We start from the raw sequence: 22,655 nt of genomic DNA on the forward strand, positions 1-22,655 counted from the left end.
GTGCTGTTTTCTACTTAAGTCACAAATTATTATCAGTGCAATAGTTCAGATAATCAACTGTTAGACCTGTGAGCTAAGACTACAGTAAATGTAGTATGTCTTATTTTTTAAAGCACTGCTTAAGAATTAGGCCATAAAAACGCATATTGCTAATCCGTTTCTAAAATTTATATGACATCAAACTATATTATTTATCCGTACGAATAGATTACATGTGTGCATATCTTTACCCAAATATAGGTTGAATACTTTTATAAATATGTGAGCACAAGTGCATAAAATATTAAATATATATATATACATATATATATATGTACATATATTTGAACTCATGTTTGTTTGTTTCTGCTCTGAGACATTTAATAGTGAATATTAAGGGGCACAGGAAAAAAAGCTTTTGAAATTTTTCTGAATAAAAATTAGGTATTACAAGGCAGTCATAATAAAAATGAAAAAGCCACAATCACCGGTTTTCCTAGGACCAACAGGACCACTACAGAAGTAACAAGAAGTGGGCAGAGAGGTCGAATGTAACACTTGCTCTGCATCTGTGCCTATGGCTGGGAATCCTGGCCTTCCTACAACTGAGAAGATTGCCAATGGGCTTGGTCGGCCTCAGATTCACATTTAGCGGTTTTCATTCACTCTACATTTGAAGATGACTAACTCCCTGAAGACCTGCAAAATCGGCATGCTGATTCAGTCGATTAAACAGTAAGAGATATGGAGTTTGGTATTCTTAGTGAATCAGTTAAGGATGAAATTATATAGAACGATGCAGCTAGAAACATAGGTTTTTGCAATCCCTGATACAAAATAAAGAGGAGATGCTTTTTTATTTAGACGACTGGTCTGCACCCCACCCACACACTAGACACACCGATAAGTAGGAAAGGCGTGTATGCAAACTTTTTCTTGATAGCTGCAGTCACATAGACAAAAATAGGGGGAAACTCATGGAACTTATAAACAAATCATTGTTACTTAGAAACATGTGCTTGGACGAGCAGCTACTGTGCCTGGATCGCATAATAACACGGTGGATAGATTAGCATAATAAATAAAGTAAGGGAATTTAAAAATGTTTTTATATGTTTAATTTTTTTCATCAGTTGATAGGCAGAACTAGTATTGCCTCGGTTTTTCATGTGGCCCTACACAACAAACTCAATATTAACTAGTAGCTGAATAATTTTAGCGTCTACATTTTAAGTAATTTTTCCTAGCCCTGTCGCAATCATGTATTTGACCAGCCGCATGTTCCACGGGGATGCAGTGAATTCTGAGCTTGTCTCTGCATTTCAGGTGTGACATTTGAGCTTCTATTCTTTAGCTTCTTAAAACTATCGTTTTATACTTGCAAGGGCCTTTGCTCCTTCTTGACCTAATGTTGCCTTGACATGACAGTAATGACTAGCTTGCCGCCATCCACAAGCCAACTGCTAAAATGTGATTTTCAGCAGACTTGAAGTCCAAGATAGAAGTCTAACTAACACACAGCATCGTGCTTTAAGCAAGGTCTATCATGTCTTCATCCTCCCAACTGTAAGTGCACTGCTCTATGTCTTCATGGGAGAGTTCGTTTTGTAGCATATCTGAACAAGGTGTTTAAAGAACTGGAAGCTAAACCATGAAAAAAACGAACTGAAAACATTTTAATGAAAACAGACAGCACAGCGGAACAAAAGGATAGCAGGCTGCAAAAGAAAACATTGTAAAAACTAAAGCAACAGTGACCACAATCATGAAAACAGTAAACCTGCCACGCACAGGTCAGAAACTTTGTGACTAGACAGGTCTTTGAGTCCACTTGTGGGGAGGGTGAGCTCACAAAGGGGCACTTGGGATCTGAACTGTATAAACTAGTTCCTTGGGCTGGTGGGCAATGAGGACATTTCCAAAGAGACTCACCGAGTCTCTGGATTTTTGAATGCACTGATGTCAAGGTGGTCTGCTTTAAGTTGGGAACATCGCAGTGTTTCTAAAGACCTTGCATCACCTCCACATGAAATAACGTAACTTTATTTTAAGGGTCGGGAGATTCTATGTGTAGCAACGGTTCTATCAAGGGCAGAGAAGGAAGAGTAGAAGCATAGAAAGCGAGTCATTACACACAGTCACCAGAACCAAATCCCTGTATTTACCTGGTCATGTGTAGGCTTTCTGCACTTCGTCCTCGTTTTGCTCTGGGCAGCATGAGAAGCTCACTGCACAGACAGGATGGGTGGTGAGTGAAACGGATAGGTCATGGGGCATTAGATGACATGGGTTGTGCCAATGGTGTGCCAGGGAGAACATGAAAAGGGGGAGAAACCATATTGTCTGCACTAGCATGTTTGCTTGAGGGGTTGAACAAAAAAAAAAAAAAGAAACATGACAGCATTTAAAAGTTCCAACAATAGAGTACAAACACCCTGGTGGAGGTCCTAACTGTTGCCAACTCAACTACTCAGTGATACAAAACGATTACCTGGAATACAAAAAGGAAAGAAATTCAACCTTTCTCCCCCAAGAAGTACAGGAGCTTATTTCCTAGGGCGGTCGCTTCAGTAACTAAAATGTACTACTTTGACCTTTCAGAGATTAAAATGGAAACTCACTGGTTTTCCTTCTTCTATAGCAACTTAATCACATGATCCTTTCCTTGTCATGAACAGCCACTGAGAATATAATTCTGGGTTTTTCTTAACCAGGATTTGTATTCTAAACTAAGTATTTTTCTAGGGCTGAATTATTTTAATTATATTGGCTGCCTTGGCCATGGTAGCCCTGTGATCACTGCTACCGCCCTATATTTATCGGGGCTCAGATGGACTCATTCAACTGGGCAGTATGGAATACAATTTCTTTGACCAAGTCAGTCCCAGTACCTAATGTGACCCACACTTGAAGGTAGCGGCAGCATTTCCTATAGTAAATAGCTCAGGCTCTGGGTCCCTCAGTTCATCACCCCCACCGTTTAACACCACCTTCCTTTCTCTACGCCTCCCTGAACGTTCTTTCCCTCACTTCAAAAGGCCAGAAGAGAACATGACATTCATCTGTAACTCAGGCCCTGCCCTAGGCCTAGGCTAATCCCAGCACATCCCTGTGGTGTCTTTGACAAGAATGTCTGTGGGCACGAAGAAAAATGTGTTAATTACATAGATTCCTATGAACAACTTCCACGAAACATCTGTTCATCGATAAACGCAGAGCTAATAATTTACACAGGCGTAAAATGATCTATCAATATAGTTTGCATTTCACAGACATCCATGAGAAGACACTAGATAAAAAAAGTAGTGTATAGAACAAAAACATGATTGAAGTTTTCAGAGACTGCAGTAGAAACCATCTTTCAGATGACCATTACCAAAAGCACTTTAGTTATGTAAACAATGTATTCTTTTAATTACGAGAAAAACATACCAAACATGTGACCCATGGAGAAAAACATTTAAAAATTGCCCCTGTAGCCTTTCTTCTACAACTTAGTACAAAATCTAAGTCATAACTAGGTAACCATGACTGAAAAATACGAATATTGCTATAACCTTGACTGAGCATCTTCGAGAGTTGCAAATGTGTAAGAAAACAAAAGCTGCTGGAGAGAAGTTGTTTTGTATGATGGTGTAGTTTAACTCACTCATGTATCCTATTGCAGCATTTGCATATATTAAAACAGAACAAAGGAGGGCTGTAGTATTAAGATTCTACTTGGAAAAAGTACCTGTCTGGCTCTGACGAATATTGACTTTCCACATGTCTGGATCTGTGATCGGCCGGGCTTCGGGAGGCATCATGGTGTCGGGTTGGAGAACGTGACCTTCGTGTTGGATGAATTTCATCTAAGCTCCTAAAATGTGCCACAAAACTTCATTTGACAAAGCATGTTGTTTTCCCCCAAAACAATCAACAGAGTAAGAGGGAAGGGACAGACTGTAACTGGATAACACATGGCCTGGGTTAAAGGTGTGGATATCACACTAAAGCCAATGAACTCTTCTCATTTTTTGCCCACGTTTCATTTTTACATTGTTTTGTAACTGCGTAAAAGAAGAACTTTGATTTTCATCAGCACAATTACAGCTCCAGAAGTATGTTCAAAGGCAGATGAAATAGAACATATGCACGTGCGTGTGTGTGTGTGTGTGTGTGTGCGCGTGCGCGCGCACACACACACACACACACACACACGGGGCGGTGGTGGGGGAGGTAGGGAGGACACAAAGAGAGAGGGGGTAAGGGGATAACTTTCAGCAATTAAACCACTTCAAAGAGATAATATTAAAATACTTTAAAATATATTATCCTTTCAGGAAATTACTGTTGTTTAATTTCTGCTTCCCCAGGCCCCATCCCCTGCCCTGCTCCCGCCCCCATCCCCGCCCCCTCATCTGAGCTTTGGAAAACCTTGTGGGAAAAGCAAGGGCTCTGGTAACAAATGGCGAAAGGCTTCTAACCATCATTTCACTGAAGCTACTGATGTACAACAGAATACACTGTGGTCTAAGAGAAGAAAGTGCTGCCAAGGGCATCGAGCCTGCCCCAGACCTACCTCTGTAATGGCACATTTGGTAAACGTGAACGAGGCCTTCCCTGATCATCGCCGCGATGAGGAGACACGGAACGTGAGCGGTGATGTGTAGTTCTTTGTTGCTCTGGCACTGTTAACGTGGTTGCTTTACTCTCTCTAGCACTAGCTCTATAACCCACTGACAAGAGCATACAGATAAAACCTGTTAGTGCTTTTCACGACAGGAACCGAACACAGAAATGATGAAATTCTATCAAAGCAGCCATCGACCTGCTAATGTTAGGTGCCATGCAATCTGGAAGGCCGTATCTCCCGAAGTTTTACGTATATAGACAGAAAGTGTAAGCTCAAACATGCATCAAAAGACGTTACAGTTAGACTCAAAGCTACCATGGAGCTAGTAAACACTGACATGACAGTCTATGCCTCAGACATTAGGATGAGTTGGGGCACAATTTTAAATATCGAGAATGGATGAGTTAGTGGCTTTTTAGCAACATCAACCAAGCAGCGAGAGATTTATAGTTAATACACAAATCAATGAATTGAAATCTGATGTTTCTTTTAATTTATTTGAATTGTTCTGTCTTTTGTGGGCTGTTTGCCTGTGAGCGCGCGCACATACTCGCGCATGCGCATTTGTGTTTGTTTTCGTGTGCGCACGCGCACGCGCGCTTATGTATCTTCGCATGCATGAGTATGTGTGTGCATGTGGAGGACAGAGGATCTTCCTCTAATTGCGTTCCACATTATGAGGAAATGGTCTCATGGATTCTTGGGATCATCTATTCTGTTTGGCGACCTGCTGGGGAACTCCAGGGATCCTCCTGTCTCCACTTCTACAGCATTGGGTTCACAAGCACATGCCACCGCAACTGTGTGGGCTTCCGCTGCACATTTTACTGACTTAGTCATAACTCAATTCCTGAACTGTTCTTCTAGAGGAAAAGCCATTTAGTTGTAGCACAAATGTAGTCCTTAGAAAAGTATTCCGGCCATTTTAATTGAAAACGGAAACATTCCCGCATTCGTTCCAGTGAACAAAGGAGAGTAGCTAATTTCTACTATAACAAATGCTGATTGTGACTTTTGCAAGTAATAAATAGAAACTGCAGTGGTAAATAGTGTATGAGTGGAAATCATGGTGACAATGAAGGAGAAGAATTAACGCTGTGAAATCATCCAATCTATACAGAACATCTAAAAGTATCCCTCCGCTGTGCTCATGAAACATGAAAGGAATATGGTTAACCCAACTGCACAGAAACACCAACTGTAAGGGCCTTGGAATAAAAATGTGTGTGTGTGTGTGTGTGTGTGTGTGTGTGTGTGTGATTTCTCATTATATTTAGATAAAAAAGTCATCTAATATCCATAGTAAGTGCTCACGGTTTTAAAGTGGTGCTCTTACGCTTTTATGATGATCATCAACGTTCAAAGTGCAAAAAAAATAGATAACAGTCTGCGGTTAAGGAAATGAAACTTCCATTTACAACTACCTAAAAATTACATGACTCACGGAGACAGTTATCAGCTGGAAGACTGAAACCATGTTTTGTTTTGTTTTTGTTTCTTATTTGTCTTTTTCTTTTTTAATTTCTCACTGACTTTAAAACTATGCCATCAAACACAACTTGGAAAAGCAAGTTGATAACTAGCCACCAGCTAGGTGGACGTGACTGTACCATCTGTCCATAAATTTACGGCATAGAGGTTATCTTTAGGATCAAGATGAAAAATATTTAAGAAAGAGCAATTAAGCGATATTTCGATGAAAGGAGCTCACCTTCTTGAATAGTCGGAAATGACCCTAAAATGGCAACATAACCTTAATCGTATAACTTAAAAATGGGTATTTTCACTGTGTCAAACAATAGTGATTACACCTGTTCTTAGCGTGTTGTGGAGAAAGTCTTTTTTTTTTAAACAACAGATTACTAATCTGTCAGCATGTATTGATAGACTTCATATTTTAAAGGGGGACAATTGTATCAATAACTGAACCCAAGGTTTAAATGGTTTCAACTTTAAATGGGAACAATTAGGTACAATAATGGTGCATCAATATTTAATTAAGGGTATAATGATCTCAAAATTTCAATGATGGCCAAAGCATGTAAATTGGATCTTTATAATTACTATAAAAACAAAGAGTGATGTGTTTTAAAAGAACACCTAGTTTTTAATTGAGTTATTTGCATGATGTGGCTTAAATATTGTGTATTTGTTAAGAAAGGACTTTAGAGAAAACAAGTATTATCCTAACGCTTTCTAGATGCTAAGTGCTTTTAGGAAATTTCTTTTAGGAGTCAAAAATAACTTGTGGCTTATACCGAGAGTATACTGAAGGCAACGTACGCCATTTTAGTGATTCAGGGTCACTACTGTGTGTGTGCATGATGTAACAGTCAAAATTTTAAAACCTGACTTTATGTTAAGTGATCATGTCTACATCTTTTCGCATTAATGAGTACTTACATCATTATTGTTTGTAGTTTTATTTCAATTATATTATTAATTATATAAATATAAAATATACACAATACTATTTATCTATTACTCTGTTTATATCTTTTGATTATTTGATTTTCTAGATTTTAATCATTATTGACAACATGCAGGCTGGCTTAAGTCGCGAGTTGTAAGGGGCGGTTCTTAACTTTTTTAACTTTGTTCAGTTATAAATTCAAGATTTTATTCTCATTTCCTGAACTTACTGAAATATTCCTAAGAGTGGGGGATGCCACCCTTTAAGTAACAGCAATTTGCCGATGGGTTTCATGCTTCTTCGGCCGTTCATATAACCACAGGAATACGGAACATTCTACAACAACTGAATTTCACACGTCCTCACCCCTCGTGGATTTAATAACTACCACAACATTAAGCATTTGTTTTTGTATAACAAAGATAATAGGTTCCATTCTCCAAACACTAGAACTACTAATATATTTATTGGAAAATAAAGCTACGTTTATAATTCAGAGTTCTGTAACTGACGCCCAAGCGTGAGCAGTGCATCTGTAAGTCATGCTGACTACTGAGAGGAAGAGAAGCTTGCCACTTAAATAAACGTTTGAAGTTGGCTACTCACTCATCCTCTAATATCTCGTTTACAAAAGTGAAAACGTTGGATACAACATGAGAAACACCCATAGTAGTAACATTAAGGCCAACCCATCCCAGTAATTATTTGATTACTTTCTTAGCAGCAATAGTCCCATTCTATTGATTTAAATATGATGAAAGAATTTTGATCATATTTAGCAATTCAATTTCCTTAAATTTTGCAATTTTATTTTCTGTGAGAGATTCTGTTAAGAATGTATGGTCCCTTAAAAACAAAAACAGCAAATAGAAAATGTTATCCATGACTGTACAGAATTCTTGATCATACTCTAAGCTAGCCCACAGCACTGTTTGATTTAACAGTATTTGGACTTTTTATACATAAGTTCTTTCTTTGAATGACAGAATACAAACATGTGATTCTTTTTAAAAAAAATCCTCTGTATTTTTATCTTATTTTGAATGCTCATCCTTCCAAAATGTCTGAACTCTCTCATTAGTGCTGATTCTATAAATTTTAATAAAATTGATCTCCTTAAAATAAGGGCATCCCCTGCAGTGCAGGCATAAACGAAGGGCTTATATGCCAATATCGCTCTAATGAACTACCTTTAGTTAGTCACATTTATATATTCTGGACTGTCTCTTTTCATCCTCAGTTGAACATTCATTTCCCCTTTACTGGTTAAACAAAGAGGACTGAGAGGGGAAAAAAAGTGTTTCTTGATCTCCTGCGCTCCCCTAACAACTCACGAAAAAAAATGTAAATTCAAACTTTCAAATGTCACAAAATGTCGCCAACTTATACATAGACAAGACACGTATGTCAAAGAGATATTGACTCTTTTGAGAGCACTGTCTTTCTTCGAGACGTGTACACACAGTGGGTATAGCTAGTGAGCACATCACAGAAGCACTGAAAGTTACAGCCATGCACATGCAATTTTAAACCCTGCCATGCACCTTTCTTAGTATATTCCATGGAAGGCTATGGTATTTTGAGAAATGGAGGAGGTGGGAGGGGGGAGAAAAATCATAGAAATACAATATAAAACACAGGAGAATGGAATCAGATGTGGTAAGATTAACAGTATCCTTTCAAAACGACATCCACATTCTCACGAATGCTCAGAGCACTGTGAATTAGTGGGGGTTTTTTGTTTGTTTGTTTAACCTAACTTAGGCATTCTTCTAAGGGAGACCCGGACTGTAACAAGTAACTAGGGGCATGGATTCAAGAGATGCCGGTCCATTTTAGACATTAACAATTTGAGACACAAGTCACCATGGAATAACATAACGCTGATGTTTCTGCACTAAGGACCTCCAGTTCAGTGTCCGGAAGGAAGGAGCCTGGAAGTGGGCAGCGGAAACAAGCAGAGACAGTGAGGTGGGGCTCAGCCTTTCACCACGTACCTGGAGGCACTACTCCAATACCATCATCAACCTCATAATCTGAGATGTCACTATCACTGATTCGCTGAGATCCTGCACAACAGTAAGGCAAACAGATACCTCTGTGTGTCTACTCGGTTTACGACATGCAAAGGACATTGTTGAACAACAATAATTCAAAGTAAGCAAGGGTCTGGTTTTTTTTTCTAGAAACGTGTCTGTTTAAAATAACAATAATAATTTTTCACAGAACGTCCTCCTACATACAATCACACAGAAGGATGTTGACGGAATAAGATATTACTTCTATCCTTCTTCATTTGACTTCTATCCTTCTTCATTTTAAATGCTACTCTGAAAGCAGACAGTGGAGTGCCCACAACTCATCCTGTACAGAATAGGACGAGGATATGGGTTCAAAGACCAAGCTTGTCATCCATCTGGCATGATTAAAAAGCATTCAAGCCATTATTAAAAAATATGCTTATTAGCTGAGACACTTATGAATATTAATTTTGAGGATATTATCAACCTGGGAAACACGGACATATGCTATTTAATGAAAAGGCAAAAAAATTTTTTTCCAGATTATCAAAACAATGCTTCTAAGTTTCATCTGCTGGACCATATATTTGCTGATAACTCAAAAATTATTACAGAGGAATGTCCTAATAGCCCCATGAATAACAATAAGCTTACACTGTCATGGTTTAAACTATGTATTTCTCATCAAAAAGATTAATAAACCCTGGAAAAGTGGTAAAGCGGCCACATATACAGCAGCCCTTTACTAAAGAGAGAAGTCATTCCACCAGTCAGCCCATCGATGACTCAAGCAATGTGCAAGACGTCACTGGGAGAATATTAGCATTCATCTGTTACTCTTCATAGCACATATATTATTTTTACTGTGAAATATAACAAAAGTAGTTGGGCTGAATCTCTCTTAAAGAAATGAACAATGTTTCTACTAGTTTGCTCTACAATTAAGAAACAACGGAAAGGATCTATGTTTTGAGCACCAATCCTACAGGCAGAACAAAGCAACATAATTACTGTCTGTTGACTAAATTGAACTGAACCTACTTTGTAGCTTTTTGCTGGAGCTCTCTCCATGAATATGCCGCCTGGGCATGAACGGTGATGGCTGAGGCAGAGGTAGTGAAGATTCGTCATGTGTCTGGAGTTTATACCAATGGGGCTCATCATCTAAAAGCGCTGTTTCCAACTCTATGAGGATCTGAAACGGTATTTCTCAAATGAAACACAAAAGGAAGGTGCCCGTGACTAACAGGTAAGGGCAAAAGCCACAGTAAACAGGTTCGCTTGACATTTTAGACATCACCTCTCCAAGAAATTCACTCTCTTCGTCCTGTACTCTCGGCTGGTCCCACACGGTAATCTCTAACATTCGCTCTCGAAAATCTCTACGATGTACGTGTGAGTAGACAAATGTCTGGTTCCATTTTGGCTCTAGAAGTTTCTTTACTGTTTTGGTTCTCCTTTTACTTTTGTCGCTGAAACGTAAAAAAACGTGTCCTCAATGAACAAGCGGGACAACAAACAAGCAAGACACTGAGGGCAGTGGGTACGCTGCCCTCAACTGCGGTCATGTGTGATTTCAATCCACTACCCTTTGTCCTTCCTTCCCTGGAACTAAGATTATTCTCTGACAACTTTATACACACGCATAGTGGATTCTGTTTACCATCCCTCTCTATTTTCATCTTATCCCACCCCCTATAAACCTTCCCACCCAACTCCCTACAGGCCCTTTTAGGAGATTCCTGACTTTGTATGATACACTCTGTACTGAGTTTAATGTCAGCTACCTGTGTGCTCACTGACTGGGCTCCTAGTGGACAGATAACTGAAGTGGAAAAGTTCCAGAACATCTGTAGCAAATAGTTTATCCATGAGAAGGATCTATGAACTCCTCCCCATCCATGCCTGACTGCTGAAGAACTTCTGCCTCCTGGTGTGTGTGTGTGTGTGTGTGTGTGTGTGTGTGTGTGTGTGTATGCTATGTGTGTGTTCTGTGTATGTGTTGTGTTTGTGTATGCTTTGTGTGAGTGTATGTATGTAGTGTGTATATGTATGTATGTGTATGTATGTAGTGTGTATATGTATGTATGTGTATGTATGTTGTGTGTGTATGTTATGTGTATGTTCTTTGTGTGTGGTGTGTGTACGTGTGTGTACGTGTGTGCTTTGTGTGTATGGTGTGTGTTTGCAGTTTGTGAATTTTGTATGACTGTGTTGTGTGTGTGTGTTGTGCATTTGTGTATGTATGTGGTATGTGTATATGTGTGTATGTGTGTGTATGTATGTGTATGTTGTGTGTTGTGTATGTGTGTCTTGTGTGTCTTGTGTGTACACATGTGCATGTGCGTGCTATGTGTGTCTTGTGTATACACATGTGCATGTGCGTGGTATGTGTGTATGGTATGTGTTTTGTGTGTGTGATGACTGTTTTGTATGTGTGTGTTTTGCATTGGGTGTAGATATATGTATGTGTATGTGTTGTGTGTATTGTATATGTTTTGTGTGTGTGTTGTATGTGTATGTGTGTGTGTTTTGTGTGTGTGTGTGTGTGTTTTGTGTGTGTGTACATGCGTGCATGTAACTTCAGTGCAGGTAAACTCTTGCAGGTTTGAGTTCTTGATTGCAAATGTTCTGTCTTGCCAAGAAGTTGGAGATCACAGCATGTCTACCATAATCGTTCACAGTCTCTCCATTTCCTTCTTCTACGGTGTCCCATCAGCCTAAGAGGCTCATGTCTATAACTGTCTCCTTCAAGGCTAAAACCTGACACTTATTAAGAATGCCTTGAGGTGAGGTTCAAACCCAGAGCGTCACACAAGCTTGGTGAGCGCTTTACCATGGACCTACATCCCCAGCCCATCCTTTAACTATTTGCATTGTAACAACAAAATCTAAATTGTGCCCACAGGCATTAATAATAATAATACTAAATATTACTGATTTCAATTACAAATGTAAGCTGTGACATATACATATAAAGTTACATTTTAATGAAGTGGGTCAACTAATTGATACACTTAAAATTACCATTTTACTTCCAAGTAAAAGGTATAAGGCATTGTCTTATGGGATAATGCAGTTTGGTCCCCTAAATAGAATTACTTATTATATTTAAAAATATGTCCCAGAAATAGAAAAAAAAAGCATTTTCCCTTTAATACAGAAGTCAGTCAACTTTTCAAAATTCACTTATTACCTTCTATCTGGAAGAAAATACATTTTTACATAGGGATTCCTGGGACGGCCATCTACTCTAGGGGGTAGATCTGTTGCTTGTAGAACATTTACAATCAGCTGGTGCCCCACTTTATCATACCATAGCTTCACCTAGGAGAAATGCAGAAAAATCCCTGTTATTTATCAAAGTCATGAGGTAATATGATCCTTAATAAAACATTAGAATTCTATTTAAAGGGTCAAATTTTGACTTGATGTATAAGGGAATTACAGTGATTTAGAAGCATAACCACTAAGAAGTTAACTTTTCTCTATTAAGCATTGTATGTCTAACTCATAATGGGCAAACCTGCAGTATTACATCTCTAGGGATAAAAATCCAACCAAGCTTGTTCTTTTAATGCTGAGAAAATTAAAATAATCATGGTGGGTTCTGTTTTGTTTGTTTAACTATTAAATACAACAGTTGGTGATCACCAATGGGTTTATTTTAAGATCCTTAGAAGTACTCCCCATGCCAGGCTGTGGTGGGTGGCACACACATTTAATTCCAGCACTTGGGAGACAGAGGCTGGCAAATCTCTGTGTTCGAGGCCAGCCTGGTCTGCAGAGTGTGTTCCAGAACAGCCAACATACACAGATAAACCCTGTCTCAGAAAAGCAAAAACAAAACAGAAACAAAGAATAAAAAGCACAACAAAAAACCAACAAACAACAAACATGCAAAACAAAAGAAGAGGTTTCTAAAGACTATGCTGATGTTGAGCAGGAAAATGATATAAGATTGATGTAATCATATTATAATCTCAGAATAAAAGAGAATAAAAGAAGGAAGGAAGTGTGTTCTAGTGAGACATAGCCAAAATAAGAGTTGAGTAAGATAGAAGGGAAGAGGCCACGAAAGACATTTACTACAGGACCACCCTGCCCCAGGCACAATTTGCTGTTTCCTGACATTTTTCTCATTTAATTTTCAGGAATAAGTTTTAATTAGCTAATAACTATGAGAGAAAGGAAAACAAAGGGGAGGCTTAACACATGTGTGACACTTCAGACGACATGAGGGCTGAGTGATACCCTGACTGACACATATGTGACACATGTATGACACATGTCTGACACTTCAGACAACATGAGGCCTGAGTGGTACTCTGAATGACACATGTATGACACATGTATGACACTTCAGACAACATGAGGGCTGAGTGGTACTCTGAATGACACATGTATGACACATGTCTGACACTTCAGACAACATAAGGGCTGAGTGGTACTCTGAATGACACATGTATGACACATGTCTGACACTTCAGACAACATGAGGGCTGAGTGGTACTCTGAATGACACATGTATGACACATGTATGACACTTCAGACAACATGAGGGCTGAGTGGTACTCTGAATGACACATGTATGACACATGTATGACACTTCAGACAACATGAGGGCTGAGTGGTACTCTGAATGACACATGTATGACACATGTATGACACTTCAGACAACATGAGGGCTGAGTGGTACTCTGAATGATGAAGTCTTCATGCTAGAGCTGAATAGAGAAACACACAGTGACCTCAGAGGCAGACCCTGGGCCAGCAGCAAGAACAAGGCACCAAGCTTTCTTCAGTTTTGTCCTTGAAACTTTTCATTTTCTGATTAAGTAATAAATTTACATTCAAATGATTAGTGGGGATGTGAGAGAGTGTATTATGGAGTCCAAATAGTAAGACAGGCTAAATTAGATGATTTGGTGATGTATGAATCCTATCCTCTGGTTCTCTTTTTACAACCAAACTAGGCTTTGACCTGTTTTAATGGTGCAGGGGGAGAGTCAGAGGCAAGCACAAGGAATAAGTAAATGTCCAGGCAATGAAACCGGTTACATTATTTCCTCCATTACAAAGAGGAGTTACAAATAAAAACACATGAAAATAATAGTTGGCATAAAATTATTTCCTTCGACTTATCAGTCAAAAGAAGAACTTCAGAATCAACCACAGAAACCCACACACCACCAAGGAATAAAAATTCAACCATGCAGAGGACAATTTGAAGCAAGATTTCCTTACAGTTATTAATACAAATATCCCAGTTTCTGCTTTTCCGGTCAATGAACTATTCTCAGCAGTGGGCCAGTTTGTTTCTCTGTGCATCCCCAGGTCAGAGAGTAAACCCACAGGAAGTACATGGGTAGCTGGGTCTGAGTAGCATCTGTGCTCTCATTTTTGAAAATAAATGTGCTAAGAAGTTAATGGAATTTTTAAAATTTAAGTTTCTTAGCTCCAGGCTCATAAAATGGTTGAGAAAATTGAGCACAGCATTCTGTGAATGTTTGTCAATACCTATTTACCCCTGAAACTAGATGTAATATAGCAAAAACGTGAATGTTTTTCCAAAGGCCACCGTTCACCAGTTAATGTTTAGAGAGACTTTGGCACATGGCAAACATTCCGTCAGGAGCCATCTAGAAGAGTCGAAAATGCTAGCAGGTGATCTTCCAGAGATGGTTCGCCATGGGACAGCAGTGAGCGACCCCTTAGAGGCAAGGCCAAAAGAAGATGTCTCAGGATTTGATTCCTGCTGTCCATGTACCTTTCTGACGTTATTAAATTACTATACCACTCCCTGGGTCTTTGCCCGGACCATTGGGCAGATTTCCTGCAGATCAACAAAGACGTACTCTCTTGTAGTGATGCTATACAAATAGATGATTTCTTAATTCCTAATGATGAGTCTCCAAGAATTAGTAAAAACTCTACTAGTAATTATCAGGCCCTTTATATTAAGGACTGCAGTTAGAGCACTCCGTAATAGGAAACCTGCAATTTGGACTCTCCAACTTTTCACAGGCTAACCGCACTAAATTTATGATTTAGGAATACAGTTCTTTAGGCCATAAAACAATTAACTAAAGGTCATAAAAGAGAAAGAATAAAGTATTGCCAAGTACAAGAAAAAAAAAAAAGAAAATACTGACTCGGTTAATCTATACAAAACTTCAATGCTAACTCAGACCTAAGAATTACAGTTGCAGATGCTCAGTGAGCCTGCGGAACTAGTGGCAGGTGATGAATATCTAGCCAAATAACTAGTTCTAATGGAAACACATGTGGGCATCACTGTTGTAAACGTCTTACCCAATTGACAACTTCAATTCACGTTTGAACTCATGTGGTGAACTTTTGAAAACCAGAGTACCATATGACCCGTGTCTTGGGAAAATACTAAATCTAGGAACGATGATGACAGAGGGAGGAAGGGGAGCACTGAGTTAGCAGGCAGAAGAAGAGGGCAGAGTTAAGGAGGCAGACAGAGCATAACACAGAAGTATTACAGAGAGGAGGGGCTGAGCAGATGAGGAGAAGGAGCCGCAGAGAGAGCAGAAAGCAGCAGTCAGGCTTTTCTTACAATGAGACGGGTTTTTAACATTTCAGTTAGCAATAGACAGATAGAAGCTTCTTCTTCCTCTATGCAATAAAGGTTGAAGCTCATTTTTCATGCAGAATGAATGAGTTCGTTCTGTGTTGGTGATTGCCCAATGGAAGCTGCTCGTGGAGGCTTTTGTTCTTTCCAGTATATATATATATATATTTTCCATATGTAAGTATAGATGTGTAGATGCATATGTGTAAGTATGTGAGTATGAGATAAGTAACTTAGAAGGTGTATGAGTATGTGCACGAATGTGTACATGAATGTATGTGTGTTTATGCATATTGTGTAAAAAATTTTTCTTTCTGGTAGGGCGACTCCCTTCTCCTGATTCAATAAAAGTTTTATCACTCCAAGCCTCCCTCTTGCCTAGCCAGTGAGAGGCGAGACTTCAAGGCAAGGGAGAAAGAAGCTGTACCAATTAACACTTTATTTATTTTCCCAGCTGTTAAACAAGAGGTGATGATTCTCCCAGAGGTCTGCGGCTTCTGGCTTCAGAGTAACATAGAGTTAAGACAGAATAATCAAGCACAGAGAGTGGAAGTAAGTGTAGATTGCTGTCTGTGTGCAGATGAAGGCAGGCACAAGACACGGCGTGAGCTGTGATTGGGCAGTAGAAAAGGAAGGCGGGCTGAGAATTTCAGAGACGGGTACAGAAAAACAGAGAGGAGGAGGCAAGATGGAACCCTACAGGAGAAGACGAGAAGCCAGAACCACATGGTCCTGGGAGCCGTAAGTAATGGAGATTTCATAGATAATTAATTAATTAATAAGTAGGGTGTGTTTGCCCCATCTAGATGTATAGCTTGTGTTTTTATCAATTGAGTTTTGAGTTCCTTGTTTGCATGTTTTGTGGGTTGAGAATTTACTGATATAAATCTGACTGATAAATTACAAGCCTCTAAAGTTTTGTTTCTACCTGGTTACAGGGATTTGTGACAGCTAACCACAGAGGGCAGATGGCTGGGAATCCCCAGCAAGAGAACCACGAGATAGGTGGTCGCTGCATGGTGCTAGCCATTGGCCATTGAGGCGGCATGATCGCCGGGGCCAGAGAGTAGCCAGCACTAGCATGGGATGGTGCTTTTTTAATATTTCCCACTACAGGTGAAAAGTAACGTTTTTTTTCTAGCACTTAATCTTGCACAGAGACTAACAAATAATAGAGAGATAAAAAGTTAAGTTTCCTCAGTGCTTAATGAAGCATAGAACTGTAACAAAGGGTTAAGACTTTAGCACAGAGCAGTAAGGACAAATGGAGTCTCCAGTGCTTAATGGAGAGCAGAACAGTGACACAGAATTAAGTTTTTCACAGGGAGCAGTGAGATAGAGTTAAGAAGTGAAATAAAGCACAGAGAGTTGTAGAGAAAAGAAGCCAGTGGTTATCAGCCCCAGAACGTGAGAGAGTGTTAAGTCTCCGGAAACCATCAGCTTCAACATCCAGCATAGTTAGGAAGTTACAAGGCAAGAGATCATCAGTCTTTTGACCTGTGTCTTGTCCGACATCTGGACCCACTTTAGTCTCTCCCCCTAAGGCCAGGCGGATGTATGTGAGTGAAAGAAAAACTGAAGAAATGCATCACACAATGATGAAGCCGATGACAGTGTCAAATGACTATGTGGTCACTGGAGGTCCCAGAAAGCCAGGCGATTTTTAATGCTGCATTCAAAGAGCAAATCCTAATGGCATTCACTATGTATAAAAAGTACATACTGAGAGTTGCCCTGGTAAGACTTGTGGGGCATCTTTCAGAGCTCCAGGGCTGGTTGGAGAAATAACAGAAATAGAAGGCCTTTCCATTTTCTGAGATTCAAAGGAACTTGAACCTAAAATGAGAATAGAAACGAGCATTTGTTAGTGTGAGAAGTAAATTCTTGAACCAAACGATAAATGTATCTGGAATTGGTGTAAAGCCGTAGCCAACACTGTTTGATACAGAATTCGCTTTCCATGGGTGTCTCTAGAAACATCTATCTCTTCGGTGACCTTTAGTTCATTCTATATTTAAATGATACAATATGATACTGTACTCATTTGCTTCAACATGAAAGATATTATCCACATTTTGAAGGACATTCTTCTGTATTGGCTCTATCCTATATTCCATCAATAGACAAGCTTTCAGAATTGGTAACAAGGATACGGTACCTGCTGCACGAGTTATTGGGGCTAATAGATATTTGCTATATTGTGTCTACAGTAACAAATTAATATGAACGGTATGGAGCAAACGGAGGCTCCTTTAAATTCAGACAGCATAACTTTTTATCATAGGACTATACCTCTTACATTTTATCTTACAAATAAACCTCTTAAACGTCTGAGAACAGTGTCTCTCATCAACTCAATGCTGTAATTAGTTTCTCTTTCACGGAAGGGAAGGTGCTGTTACTCTGTACCGAGACACGTGAGGAAAAGCAAAACGCTATGAAACGCAGTCACTCCGTCAAGCTCTTGACTACACACACCTGCTCAAAACTCGATGAGGCTTCGTTGGGAAATACTGTTGGGACCACATGAAGGCATGCTATCCATGCAGTTCTTTTCTACACTCTGAACAGAAGCTGTGTCGGCCAGGACTGACTGGCTGATGAGAGGTGCAGAAATGGGAATGTCAGAGATCTATGGGGTCGCTACCTTGTTTGGTTTCTCTTTAACCCCTGGAGCAGCCATTTCTTGCCCCCTTCTATGACAGAACTAGACTGGCAGAAGGAAAAAAGAAAACCTTTGGAATCTAGTTCCAATGAACCCCAACATAGGCAGTTATCACATGCATCTTGGGCCTGTAGATTAGTTTCCTTCACCCCTTTGTAACTTCCCCTCCTCTGATGGACCTGCCAGTATATGATAAACCTGCCTTGATTTATGACTTTCTTTGTTCTATAAAACTATACAACTTCAGGAAACCGCTTCCATGGTGGAACACGGAATTAGGTAAATATAAACTCTGTTCCCAGTCCATGTTCACTCGAGATGGCTCCAGAATCAATTGTCTCCTATTCCCTTTAGTAAGACAGTAGTGTGTTTTGTTTCAACAACTCCAAAATGAGGTTTAAATTAAACCATATGCAGCAATTTGTTCCCTAAAAAGGAGACTTTTAACTACATGAAATGAAGCTATAAGGTGAAATTTCATTTTCATCAGGTTTCTTTACCCTAGCCCCACTAACGTTTTAGGTCTTAAAATATTGTTGCTTATGATAAGGTTGACTTCAAAAAAATAAGACTATTTTCAATGCTATCAAGTCAATTATTATTTGTGGAACTTTCTCCATGTATCTCTTCATACTGGTCATCAAAAAGCTCAAAACAGGATCTGGGCCAAGCTCCAAATGTTATGGGAACGTGATGGAAAAGGTTTTGTGTGGTAAATTGGCCACTGGTTCCTTCTTCGGCATGGTCATCATTTTCTCCCCACACTACTCCCCTTATCATCAACTTAATTTTATAGTCATACAGGATGAATTCTGTATTAATACCTAGAGAACTATGCTGACAGGAACCGGATGTAGATGTCTCCTGAGAGACTAAGCCAGAGCATGTCAAGTATAGAAAGCAAATGCTAGCAGCAAACCACTGAGCTGAGAATGAGACCCCCGTTAGAGGAATTAGAGAAAGGATTGAAAGAGCTTGAAGGGGCTTGCAACCCCATTAAGACCAACAATGCCAACCAACCAGACCTCCCAGGGACTGAGCCACTACCCAAAGACTATACATGGACCAACCCATGGCTCCAGCTGCATATGTAGCAGAGAATGGCCTTGTTGGGCACCAATGGAAGGAGAAGCCCTTGGTCCTGCCAAGGTTGGACCCCCACTATAGGGGAATGTCGGTGGAGGGGGAAAAGGGGTAGATGGGGAGAGGAACACCTTTATAGAAGAAGGGGAGGGGGATGGGATAGGGGCCTTATGTCCAGGAAACCAGGAAAGGCAGTAACATTTGAAATGTAAATTTAAGAAAATCCAAGAATTATAAAAAGAAAAAAATACCTAGAGAACCAAACCCCAGTTTTAACCGAATGGCAATCATATCCGGGCTATGAACCAAATGTCATCATCTCCAAGTGCCATTATGTACCATATGTTTTCATCTCATCCCAAGTGGCTATACTTAAAAAACACACGCTTCCACCCAATAAGCAACTTCTACTACCCCCAGACTTCTGCTGTCACATGGGTCTCTATTATATGATGAGTGGTAATTATTTACAAATGTGTTAAGACTGGTCCTGAGACTGCTCCTTGTCATTCAATCAGGAGAGTCAAGCATTACAAGGTTTAGTGTTACGGTTGTTGTTTTGTTACCTTGAGACAGATTCTTGCCATGTAGCATAAGCTAATCTCCTCCATCTACCTTCCAAGAGACTGGATTACAAACCTGTGTCATAACACCTGGTCAAAAGTACATTTTTCGGTGCGTGCAGTGAACAGATTTATTACTAGATTTATTACTATTCTTACTAGAATGCAATGTCAGAAGCAGTCCTCATCTCCCAGATGCTAAAAGGCTTGCCTACTGAAACATGGTCAGTCATTCCAGTTCCAGGATTACTTACCAGGGAAGCCAGTTAACATCAAAGCAGGTGTTGGCTCCATACCTCCTGTATCCCACTTCCTCATTTTTCCACTGACCGGGGAATCAGAGAGCCCAGCTGCAAGCTCTGGGTATAAGATTTCCCCCATCCTCAGATGCTGGCTTCTGCTATGTAGGCTCTGATTCTCCAAGGCACTACCTTGCCATCTGCCTCTGGTACTAAGGTCTGAACTCTCCTTGATGCTCCCATCATGCTAAGAGCCTCCTGCTTTCTCTTCACAGAGCTAAGAACTTTCTTAATAAACTACTTATTCTCCATGAATCTGTCTCAGTTTCCTTCTAAACACCTGCCCTAAACATAACACTCCCGATACAACACCTTAACTTTATAATAAAGGAGGGTGTTGAAACAAAGATCTTTGTTGTGCACACACACAAACACACACACACACACACACACACACACACACACACACACTAGACAAAAGAAAATTATCTGTAAAGAAGAATGTTTGAGTTATTATGGCTGCAAAATTTGGTATTAGTGAAGACAGCCAAACGGTCCTATGAATTCATTTACAACAAATGACTTAGGAAAACGATGACTCTTACTTTGTAATTTACTGTATTTGTAACAACAAGGAATGCTCTACTCACTGGACTCCAGGGGAGGATGGGAACTCTCAGGGATCCTGGGGATGTCACTAAAAGAAACAGATACAGTGAAAATCCCTTTAGGCAAATTACCCTACCTGAGGCAGCCACCGCCCATTTTATCTCAGTGTTGTGAAAAGTCCTTTTGGGTCTTAACGGATATAAGAATGAAGGAGAGTTACTATTTAGGTAACTGCTAATGTGCATGAATGCCAAACACCACATAAAAGAAAACTGCAGTAAAAAACAAAATTTTTTTTTATATATTTAATAGCAAAACTCTTTAACATGGCGACAGACTAATATTGTGGATAAAATCACCACAATATTTTTACTACCAAAACAGCAGGTTTTGGAAATTAAAAACAAAAATGTTAACGGTAATATTTCATTTCAGTTCCAGGAAATTAAATGACACAAATTTTACAAATCAGTAATACGCTTTACAAACACATCTGAAAGAGTTTACTGAGCGAAACAGATGGGAATGCCTCTTCGTAATAAAATGAAACAGTGGAGATCATGGGCAAGGTTAAGAAAATTAAAAGGATGAATTGCTTCACAAATTAACAATGGCTCAAGCTTGCAACAAAAAAAAAGGCAAAATATTTCACGTATGTGCATGCAATATATACATGGCACATAAAATACATATGCAAATATATGCGCTTCGTAGAGATTCATAGCTCTGGACTGAAACTTGCGGAATACACAGCTATCCCACTACATGGTTTAAGTGAGTTGTGAGAGCACCCCTTCCTGCCATGCTCACACATTACTCTGAAAAACATATATACGATCACTTCAGCTTATCCTGGTATCCACTGAGACCTTAAAACCCCATCAGAATGCTGGGTTATCTTAGACTGGGTATCACACTGTATAAGACTGCATTGCCTCTCCTCTTTCGATATGAGTTCAGTAGCAATTTAAGAAGATGAATAAGATACAAATATTAACATGACACATTAAAGCAGACTGGAGTTATTACTGAGAGAATTATCAGCATATCAGTTACCTATTTTAATCACTTACCTGGCAACCTAAATTCACTTGGATTTACTACTTAAATTTTCCTCTCATTTCTCTTTTTATTCTTTGATGCTTCATCGTTCCTTTCTGTGCAAACTGATTTAATAATTAGCCATGTTTAAAATTTTCTACAGATGATAAAACCTCATTCTGCATATTTTATAAAATATATTTTATAAATAGACAATACCATTTCCATGAAACTATCATAGAGATTGCTTTCCTATTCCTGAAATACAACTTTTTTTTCCCCACAAGGGCAATTTCCTCTCCATTCACCTGAGCAGATGGAAATGAGTTATTTTTATGAATTAGGATGCTCACAATTTTAGATCATAAGAGCTTTTGGATATCTGACACAGTAAAATCTTACACAGTCATTTGAAAACTCAGAAAGGGATAGGAAGATCAGAGAGAAGTTGTTTTAAAAATTCTAAAACAGTAAATAACTAAGCCACCAACCAAAGAGCATTTGGGGGCTGGTATGTGGCCCCTGACATATTTGTAGCAGAGGACGGCCTTGTCTGGCCTCAGTGGGAGACGATGCACCTAATTCTGTATAGAGACTGCTGCTCCATGGAAAGGGGAGGCCGAGGGGTGGAGTTGGCGTCGAGGTGGGGGTGGGTGGGTAAGAGGGTGGGTGGTCAGATGGGGGTGAGCAAAGTTGGAGGGGAGGGGCACCAGGAATGGGGGCAGCTTTTGGAATGCAAATAAATAAGATAATTTAATAAAAAAATTCCAAAATAATTTTGGGCCGACATTAACATTAATTGCTTCTACAAGGTTTCCTTGCACAT

At 39.5% G+C, this 22,655-nt stretch overlaps 1 protein-coding gene across 48 annotated transcripts in view; it reads right to left on the reverse strand.

Annotated features, from left to right (window-relative positions):
* Rims1 (regulating synaptic membrane exocytosis 1) overlaps positions 1–22,655 on the reverse strand; it is a 499,647-nt gene that overhangs the window by 137,585 nt on the left and 339,407 nt on the right. For 39 of the 48 annotated variants that reach the window (XR_010054638.1, XR_010054637.1, XR_010054636.1 and 36 more), the window contains 9 exon segments: positions 20,830–20,876; positions 17,353–17,465; positions 12,225–12,355; positions 10,329–10,500; positions 10,070–10,223; positions 9,005–9,076; positions 4,541–4,697; positions 3,713–3,838; positions 2,145–2,207 (listed from right to left, as the gene is read on the reverse strand). Coding sequence is in view for 42 of the 48 variants with exons in the window: in NM_052829.3 (NP_439894.2) it covers positions 2,145–2,207; positions 3,713–3,838; positions 4,541–4,697; positions 9,005–9,076; positions 10,070–10,223; positions 10,329–10,500; positions 12,225–12,355; positions 17,353–17,465; positions 20,830–20,876 (1,035 nt within the window). In the remaining 6 variants the exon portion in view is untranslated. 48 annotated transcript variants of the gene reach the window in all.

Source organism: Rattus norvegicus, chromosome 9, assembly GCF_036323735.1.
Source record: "Rattus norvegicus strain BN/NHsdMcwi chromosome 9, GRCr8, whole genome shotgun sequence".
Lineage (NCBI taxonomy): Eukaryota > Metazoa > Chordata > Mammalia > Rodentia > Muridae > Rattus > Rattus norvegicus.